Below are 9,330 nucleotides of genomic sequence, written 5' to 3'. Positions count from 1 at the left end.
AATGAATAGCCTATTCTTTTTGGCTGATCATCCTTTTAGATTATCGTGGAGCCCTAGGAAAGATGGGAGGAAGGTTAGATTAGCAATCATTGCCAACTGAGAGAACACATTCAGATACTTAGTCCCCTTGAAAGCTTGGTTTAGTGTTCAAATTGTACATTTATTGAATTATGACCATTAGGAGGGAAATGTCAGCAGCTTCATTAAATGCTGGGTCATAGGTGTGTACCATAACAGGTAATGTCAGGCCTGGATGGCTGGCACATTCAGATCAAGTACAGACATCAAGCTGTTATCCTTGGCAGGTAAGCAAATCTCTCACTGCCTACCATGCGTTAGTCCTAAGTCACTTCCATGACAGGTTAGGAGACCTGCCTTCCCTTTCTCTGCTATGCTGATTTGCAGCCCATCAAATCTAAAATTAGAGCCAAGAAGCCTGAAGATCGTCATGGAGGAGGAGGGGTTAAGGTGGCTGCATTTGTTATGTGTAACAAATATAATTGTACAGAATTCAAACTAATTATCTACAAGTGAAGCTGGCCACTTTGTGGTATTCAGCTGCAGAGTTGCATTATGGTCTGACAGCTGTGGCTAGCCCAAGACTCCATCGCCCTGGGAGGCTGAACAGATTTGTTGGGAAATCTTTTTGTGCCCCAGTTTTAAGATAACCTGATTCCCAGGGGAGAAAGGCCCAAGGCATCTGTTCAGTAGAGACTAGAAAAGGAGCCCCTGATTAGTTGTTTGGTTCTTTGTAAAATGATTCAATTTCTTCTTTGTACTTCTCAAGAACTGCTAAGCGCTTCAGTTTCATTGTAGGACCTGAAAGACAAACCAAAACAAGCACCTGAGCCCCAAATAACAGCTACTTGGCAGGCAGTAACCTGGTCTCCCTGACAACAGAAATGTACAACCATGTAGGCAGTAGCCAGCCCCCCCCCCCCCAACAGAAATGTACAACCATGTAGGCAGTAGCCAGGGGCCCTGGTCTCCCTGACAACAGAAATGTACAACCATGTAGGCAGTAGCCAGGGGCCCTGGTCTCCCTGACAACAGAAATGTACAATCATGTAGGCAGTAGCCAGGAGACCTTGATCTCTCTGAGCAGGACAGGATGGAACAATCACTCAGATCTGGTAAAAAAACAGAAACTAAGGCTCAAGTTGGACCTTGGAGGGCTCAGAAAGCTGTCTCTTTATGTTTGTTTCAGTTGATCTTAAAGGTACATTTTAGGGTGGTTTTATTGATGAATGTGGGAGGGCAGAAAACAGGTTTCCATCTAAACCTAGTCTTTCAGCAAATGTATTGGGACTGAACTAGGATTTGTGCTGTCAGAGACCTGGGCTCTACAAACAACTTATTGTTGACTTGAATCAGTTAATAAGATGAAATGTAATAGGGATAAATGCAAAGTGTTACCCTCAGGTTCTAAAAAATCAACTTCAGGGGGTGGCTCAGGGAATTGAGAACCAGGCCTACAGACGGTAGGTCCTGGGTTCAAATGTGACTTCAGACCCTTCCTAGCTGTGTGACCCTGAGTAAGTCACTTTAAACACCATTGTCTAGCCCTTACCACTCTTCTGTCTTGGAACCAGTACGCAGTATTGATTCTAAGACGGAAGGTCAGGGTTTTAAAAAAATCAAAAACCAACTTCATAGGTCCAAGATGGAAGAAGAATGACTAGATAGTGTTTTGGAAAGCATCTTGGGGCATTAGTGGGCTTGTAAACCCAATAGAAGTCACCATCATGATAGAGCAGAAAGGAAAGGTCACATGTTCCACTGCTAGAATTCATTCTTGCTTATGTCAACCAAGCCTGGCCTTCTTCCAATGGCCCCACTCAATGGCCTTCCCCAGCCCTAATGGCCATTGCATAGCAGAGCAAGAGAGTACCTACCAAATTCTCCCCCAGAAATGGAAAAGTCCCTTTCCAGGAGGGTCCACTTCTGGACACGGTAAGGCTGGGCAGCAGCTTTCTCATTGACTCTCTGGATGCCTTCTTCGATGGCCTGGTAAATGGCTTCGTCCTTCCTGCCCACTATCTCCGACACTTTCGTGGCTTTGCTGCCAACCTTCTGGCAGAACTCCAAGGCTTGGTCCGTGAGATAATCTGTTGGATCTGAGGTTTCTGGATCTAGAGTGCACTGAAATGCCAATGATTGGAAGGTATGCTTGGAAAACCCCTGGCTCAATAATCTCAACAAACATCTCTCTACTCTGAATTATAATGGAAGATAAGACTCTGGGCTATTGACCCAGACCTCCCAAATTCCCAGGCTAGTGTGGATTAACTTTTTTTTTTTAAACCCTTACCTTCTGTCTTAGAGTCAATACTGTGTATTGGCTCCAAGGCAGAAGAGTGGTAAGGGCTAGGCAATGGGGGTTAAGTGACTTACCCAGGGTCACAAAGCTGGGAAGTGTCTGAGGCCATATTTGAACCCAGGACCTTCTGTCTCTAGGCCTGGCTCTCATTCCACTGAGCCACCCAACTGCCCCCTAGTGTGGATTAACTTTTAAAAGGAAGTTTATATGTCTTTCTTATATACCTCATCTCTCTCTCTCTCTTATCCCTATAGAGAAAATATATACATACTCTCTGTAGAGTATATCTATAGAATACTGAGTTTATGTATAGAGTATATATACATATATAATATATATGCACATTCTATATATACATGCATATCTATGAGAGAGAAGAAAGAAGGAAGAAGAGGAGGAGAAAAAGGAAGAGGAGGAGAAAAAGAAGAAAGAGGAGGAGGAGGAGAAGGAAAAGAAGAAAGAGGAGGAGGAGGAGAAGGAAGAGGAGGAGGAAGAAGAGGAAAAGAAGAAAGAGGAGGAGGAGGAAAAGGATGAGGTGAAGAAGGAGGAGAAGGAAGAGAGGGAGGAGGAGGAAGAGGAGAAAGAGGACTATAACAACTGTCATTTATTTCTATCCCCAGAGTTTCGCTAGGTACCAGGCAATCATCCCATTGGATGGTCGGTGTCTATGTCATTCCCTATTTATATAGGGCTCTTAAGACTGTAGGTCTTAAAGGAGATGCTGACCTGCCCTGGTAGAGGGAATTTCCTTCTCTGTCAATGAAATCTCAGGTCCAATCCCTACCCCTGTCCTATTTATAATGCAGAGGCTCCCTCTCTATCAAAGGTATCATATAGAAATAGATACATTGAAGGGCTGTAAATATACATATCTCTGACATGGCATACAAGTAGAATGTCTGTAGACACAGAACAGAAAAGATTTGGAGTTAGTGTGTCTGCCCTGAGTCCTTCAAATCGATTGCTGTTAACCAGCATTTATTTAGTGCCTGCTGTGGGCCAGGTACTGTGCTAAGCCCTGGGGTGCCAAAAGAGGTAAAAGCCAGTCTCTGCTCTCAAGTGGCTCACAGTCAAGTGAGGGCAACAATATGCAGAACTTTGTACAAGCAAGCTAGAGACAAGCTTAAATGGAGATAATTTTAGAGGGAAGAACCAAATATTTGTATTTGTTTTTAAACTCTTCCTTCCATTTTAGAATCCATATGTGTATTGGTTGACATGTTAGAAAGGCAGTAGAGAGGTAAGGACTAGACAATGGGGGTCAAGTGACTTGTGCAGGGTCACCCAGCTCTGAAGTGTCTGAGGTCAGATTTGAACCCAGGACTTCCTGTCTCTAGGCTTGGCTTTCAATCCACTAAGCCACTCAACTGCCCCAGACCGAAAGATTAGAAATACTTCTTGAAGAAAGTTGGGCTGAACCTTAAAGGAAGCCAGGGAAGTCAGGAGGCAGAGATTAGGAGATGAATCACTTAATTTGTTCTTAATTGACCAAACTAAAAAATATGCACTCATCTCATCCTGGAACTAGTCTTCTCTGAAGCCGCATAGTCAAGGCAACTCATACTAGTTGTGGAAATGGGTAATCACTTCATCTCTTGGAGGTTCAATGTCCTCCATGTATATATCCATAAATAAATAAATTATATATATAAAATATATTTATCTATATTGAGAGACAGAGACAGAGAGAGAGAGACAGAGAGAGACAGAGAGAGAGAGAGAGAGAGAGAGAGAGAGAGAGAAGGAGGGAGACAGACAGAGAGAGAGAGAGAGAGAGAGAGAGACAGAGACAGAGACAGAGAGAGACAGAGAGAGAGAGAGAGAGAGAGAGAGAGAGAGAGAGAGAGAGAGAGAGAGAGAGAGAGAGAGAGAGAGAGAGAGAGAGAGGAGAGAGAGAGAGGGAGAGAGAGGGAGAGAGGACGAGAGAGAGAGAGAGAGAGAGGAAGAGAGAGAGAGAGAGAGAGAGAGAGAGAGAGAGAGAGAGAGAGAGAGAGAGAGAGAGAGAGAGAGAGAGAGAGAGAGAGAGAGAGAGAGAGAAAAGGGACAGGAACCAGCTATTCTGACTCCTAAGCCTAGGGCTCTTTCTAACATGTCAAAGATATGTCAACAGGCTCATTCTCTTAATTTTACATTAGAGGAAACTGAGGCTGAGAGAGGGGAAATGACTTGGGTAAATTCATATAAATTGGGGGAATGCTACCTGCCACTTCCTCCTGTTGTGAGGAAAGTTCTCAGCAAACCTTAATACTCTCTGTTAATGTGGGTTATCATTATTTTATGTGGTGCTGCTGCCAGCCTTACTTCAGCACCTGGGACAAAGCTCTCCTCAAACCTCAGGACTGCTCTCCCTGGAGAAATGTTTTCATAAGCCCCTCTTCTCTCCCCATTTTTCAGCTCTGGATTTCAAGGACAGCCAGTGCTCCAGCATAGAAGTGATCGCTGGTGATGGACATGGTTACCATTGGGTTGGTCTTCAAAATAATGGGAGGATGGAAAGCTAGAACTCTGGCTCTAGACTTGGGTTACCTGGATTCACACACATGTTGTCTTTGGAGCTTAGTACCTGTGTGACCTTAGACAAGTCCCTTATCTTCCTTGGACCTTGGTCTCTTCAAGGAAATGGGATGGGGGTGGGGGGATCGGAGTAAATGGTCCTAAGGTAGTTAACTCTACTTCTATGGCCTTCTACGGAAATAAGGTCAAGGCCTTCGACCAAGTCTTGAGGAACTGTGCATGCAATTAAATTTAAAATAATTGACATACACGTAAGTGTAAAGCATGCATGTGTTATCTACTTTGTTGATGATTTTAGGTTAATCTGAATATCAAGCTGACTCATACCTTCCTCCTTTCATCTGTATCTGGTGTTGAAAGCCCTTTATAAACCGTACCCTCCCTCCCTCCAGCTCCAATCTTCTTACATCTTCTACCCCACTATGTGTTCTGCAATCCAATGACACCAGCCCGACGGCTCTTCCTTAAATAAGTTCTCCATCTCCTGTCTTTGGGCTCAAAGTTTGTTTCTGGGCAAAACCTCAATTTCCTTGAACTTTATTTCCCCCCCTCTAGCCCCCTTATTTTGAAAGGCAACAGAGTGTAACAGTCAGGAAAACCTGGATTCGAATCCTGCTTCAGGTGCTTGCTAGCTGTTGCAACGTGTGTGGGAAAACCAGCTCCGAAATCCTTAAATTTTGAGCATTGATGCCTTGGAAATTGGCAAGCACTGCACGTCAGGGCTTTGTTTATGATTTCATTGATTATTTAGATTTAAGAAAGTGTTAGTAATGCAGATTAAACTTAAAAGCAGGTTATGCATTTTCAAAAAGCTAGTTGCTAAACATTTATCAGCACACACCCCTGTGTGCCCCAGGTAAATCATTTAATCTTGTTTTTTCAATCCATAAAATGGGAATAATAATAATAATAACACCTTCTGTCCCCTTCTCTCATCCCTTGGCTCAAGGGTTATTATAAGAATCAAATGAGATGGCATTTGTAAGCATTTTGCAAACTTTAAAGCACTATATAAAAACTAGCTATTATTATTATATGATGGTAGTGAAGTGGATAGAGCAGGGGATCTGGAATAAGGAAGACTCCTCTTCCTGAGTTCAAATCCTGGTTAGGTCACTTAACCCTGTTTGCCTCAGTTTCCTCATAGGTCAAGTGAGCTGGAGAAGGAAATGGCAAACCACTCTAGTATCTTTGCCAAGAAAACCCAAATGGGGTCACAAATAGTCAGATGCAACTGAAATGACTGAACATTACACGTTACCTTCAAGGTCAGCAACATGGACAGAAATTTCCTCTGGTCTCCAATCAGCATAGCATTGCTAATGATAGGGAGCTCTGTCTTCACAGCCTCCTCAATGGGGAAGGGAGGCACATTCTCCCCTCCAGCTGTTATGATTAATTCTGTAGAATAACAATAAGAGAGTCCCCCACCCCACCTTTACTGGATGGAGGTTTTCAGCTGGGCTAGAAATCCCAACCCATAGTAAGTAAGTCAGATGTTACTCCATCCATGAATCTAATTCATCTTCCATCTTTTCCTCTTCCCTGGATTCTTCTCAATATCTACAGAGATGCTTAGATCTCTCCTAAAGCCTCTCCTCTTTGCTACTTTTTTTTTACTTTCCAATTTCCTTCCTTTCTTTCATCTCAAAGTACTATATGCATGTCTGCTATTATTCCCTTGATGCTCCTTCTCTGTCTCTTTCATTGATTTCTCATCTTTTTTCCTGAGCTCTTAAAGCAGGTCACCTCTTTGGCTCTTTCCTCAGCCCTCTTCGTTTCTCCACAATCTCTCTTGGTGTGCACCAATTGTATTCCTTGTTTTTAGATTTTCTTCTACTTTTTCATTTTTTTGATTTTGACTGATTTTCTGATGTCTTACAGTTTCATTAGCTTCTGTTTGACCAATTCTAATTTTTAGTGAGTTATTTTCTTCCTTGAGTTTTTGTCTTTCCCTTTCCATTTGACCAATCCTACTCTAAAGAGTTTTCTTCAATTTTTTTTTTTACTTCCATTTCCATTTGGTTCATTCTATCCCTTAAGGAGCTGATTTCTTCAATGTGTTCTTGTGCCTCCCTTTCCTTTTGGCCTACTCTAGTTTTCAGGGAGTTGGTTTCTTCAGGAAACTTTTCCCCAACTGTTGAGTTTTTCTGTCAATTCTCTTTCATTTTTAAAAAAAACTTCTTTTCAAGTTCTTCCAGGAGTTCTTTTGGGGCCTGACATCTTTTCACATTTCCCTTTGAGGCTTCAAATATTTTATTTTTGGCATTGTTGTCCTCTTCAGAATTCATATTTTGGTCCTCCCTATCACTAAAGTAACTTTTTTTTGTTTTTTTTTGTTCATTTTTCTAGTTGCTCCCCCCTTCCCCACTACTTCCCCCATTACCTTCCCCATGGCCTTGAATTTGTTTTCTGTTCCTGAGGTAAAGAGAGCATTGCTCCAAGCTTGCAGAGTACTCTTCTCTGGTACTTGGGATAGGCCTGCCTACCTTTGTTTCTCACAGTATGTCTATTAAGGAAGTGGCCTTTCTGGTTTGCTCTGGAGGGGCAGGGAGGTTGCAGCCATTTTGTCCATCCATTTTCAGCATCCCATGCCACCTATTTCCCTCTAGTTTCATGGACTGATCTGATCCCTACTTTGTTGCTTCCTTGCCCCTGCCAAGTAACTTGGACTGGGCAGGTCTCCTACTCTGGGCTCTGCCACCTCAGGCAATGTGCCACCACATGGGAATGAATAGGTTCCTATAGTTCAGTTGGTCCCCCTCTCTGTTCCCTTGTAGCTTTAGGGCTCTGCTGCCCTGTGAGGATTTGTAGATTTTCTGTCTCCTATACCTATGTAGAGTGGTTTGGGCTAAGCTCCTTATTCTGTAGATTTGTTGCCTCTGATGGAGTCACAGCATGTTGGGCTGCTCCAAGTTCTGCTGATTCTCACAGATGCAGTGCTGCTTGGTCCACTCTTTCCTCTTATGCCAGTGAGATGTGTTCCTCCAGCTTTCTGTTTTTGAGGTGGTTTATTCTCTCTCTCTCTCTTCCTCTCTCTCTTCCTTCCCCTCTCCTTCTCTCTCTCTCTCTCTCTCTCTCTCTCTCTCTCTCTCTCTCTCTCTCTCTCTCTCTCTCTCTCTCTCTCTCTCTTCCTTTCCCTCTCCTTCTCTCTCTCTCTCTCTCTCTCTCTCTCTCTCTCTCTCTCTCTCTCTCTCTCTCTCTCTCTCTCTCTCTCTCTCTCTCTCTCTGTATTGGGGAAGGAAAGCATTCTTTACTCCACCATCTTAGCTTCCAGGATGCAACAGAGAGGCAATATTTATTAAATTTAAGTTGATTTATAATTTAGCCACTCAAGAAAATCTAAACTAACCAGTTGAGTCCTTCCATAATACAAATAGGCACCAAGGAGCTCAGGAGGGCAAGAGAGAGTGACGAAAGAGCTCTATTCCCTCTTATAGCATTGATGATCACCTTCCTTCAATCTGTGTCCAGTCCTAATCTTCAGGACCCTTTCTCTAGAAGGTCACTCATCTTCTGTCCCTCCCACAGGCTCATTTCTATTGCCGATGGTCATGTAGTTCTGAGATGAGACCTGTCCCTTTCTTTCCCCTATCCCAGGTGATTCTATCCTTTGAGGTCCAGCTCAAGTCCTGCCTTGCATCATGAAACTTTCCTCAGCCACTCCAGCCCACGGATCTCACCAGCTTTCCTCTCCATCCTTCCCATCCTTCTCCTTGCTTTACTGTCCACTAAGTATTTGACAAAGGAGGAGATCTTACCTTTAAGCCTCCCAGTGATATAGAGAAAGCCATCATTGTCTAGCTTCCCCATGTCTCCTGTGTGTAGCCAGCCATCCTCATCAATGGCTTCTCTCGTCTTCTCCTCCATGTTAAGGTAGCCCATGAAGACGGTTCGGCCCCACAGGCAGATCTCCCCATTGCCTTCAGCATCAACATTCACCAGCTTTGCCTTACAGCCTGGCAGCACCTTTCCAGAGCTGTGAGGAGGAAGTGACAGTCATCTGATTGGCAGAGGACCACTTTCTTACTGATGTGCTCTTCCTTCAGGTCTGCTATCCCTGTCCCCTTGCACCCAGACCAACTCAAGCCAAGGCAGGGCATTGTATTTGGTACCCTAACCTCCTCTTCCTTTAGTCACGCTCTGCTTGGCTTCTCTGTCCTTTCTGTCTCTCACCTCCATGATTACCATCTGCCAACCCAGATGAAACGTTAATAGCCAATAAGAGCTGAAATGAACCCTCACCATGAGTGCTTCCATCTTCAAAAATATCTTAGGAATATCTAGAAGTTATGGCCCAAAGAAATGAAACGCTGGTGATGAAGTTTTTGCCAGGCCAGTGAGTGGAGAGGAACTTAACTTCTAGACCTCAGTTTTCTCATCTGTGTAATGGAGAAGGGTGGACTTGGTTCCCAAGATCTAGGCTTCTCTGGATCTCACCTCAGACTCCTAACTGGTTCTGTGCCCCTGAGCAAGTTACCTGACTTCTGAGAGCC

The 9,330-nt window shown here is 43.7% G+C and overlaps 1 protein-coding gene across 4 annotated transcripts in view; it reads right to left on the bottom strand.

Annotated features, from left to right (window-relative positions):
* Positions 1 to 139: 139 nt before the first annotated feature.
* The window catches only part of ACSBG1 (acyl-CoA synthetase bubblegum family member 1), a 109,874-nt gene continuing 100,683 nt past the window's right edge, over positions 140 to 9,330 (bottom strand). For all 4 annotated transcript variants that reach the window (XM_001376854.5, XM_007478011.3, XM_007478012.2 and 1 more), the window contains 4 exons: positions 8,596 to 8,813; positions 6,096 to 6,235; positions 1,896 to 2,142; positions 140 to 819 (listed from right to left, as the gene is read on the bottom strand). In XM_001376854.5, the coding sequence (XP_001376891.2) occupies positions 734 to 819; positions 1,896 to 2,142; positions 6,096 to 6,235; positions 8,596 to 8,813 (691 nt within the window). In that variant the 3' untranslated portion in view covers positions 140 to 733. The remainder of the gene's footprint in view (positions 820 to 1,895; positions 2,143 to 6,095; positions 6,236 to 8,595; positions 8,814 to 9,330) is intronic.

Source organism: Monodelphis domestica, chromosome 1, assembly GCF_027887165.1.
Source record: "Monodelphis domestica isolate mMonDom1 chromosome 1, mMonDom1.pri, whole genome shotgun sequence".
NCBI lineage: Eukaryota > Metazoa > Chordata > Mammalia > Didelphimorphia > Didelphidae > Monodelphis > Monodelphis domestica.
The sequence above is the reverse complement of the archived record's forward strand: the minus strand, read 5'-3'. Positions and strand labels throughout refer to the sequence as shown.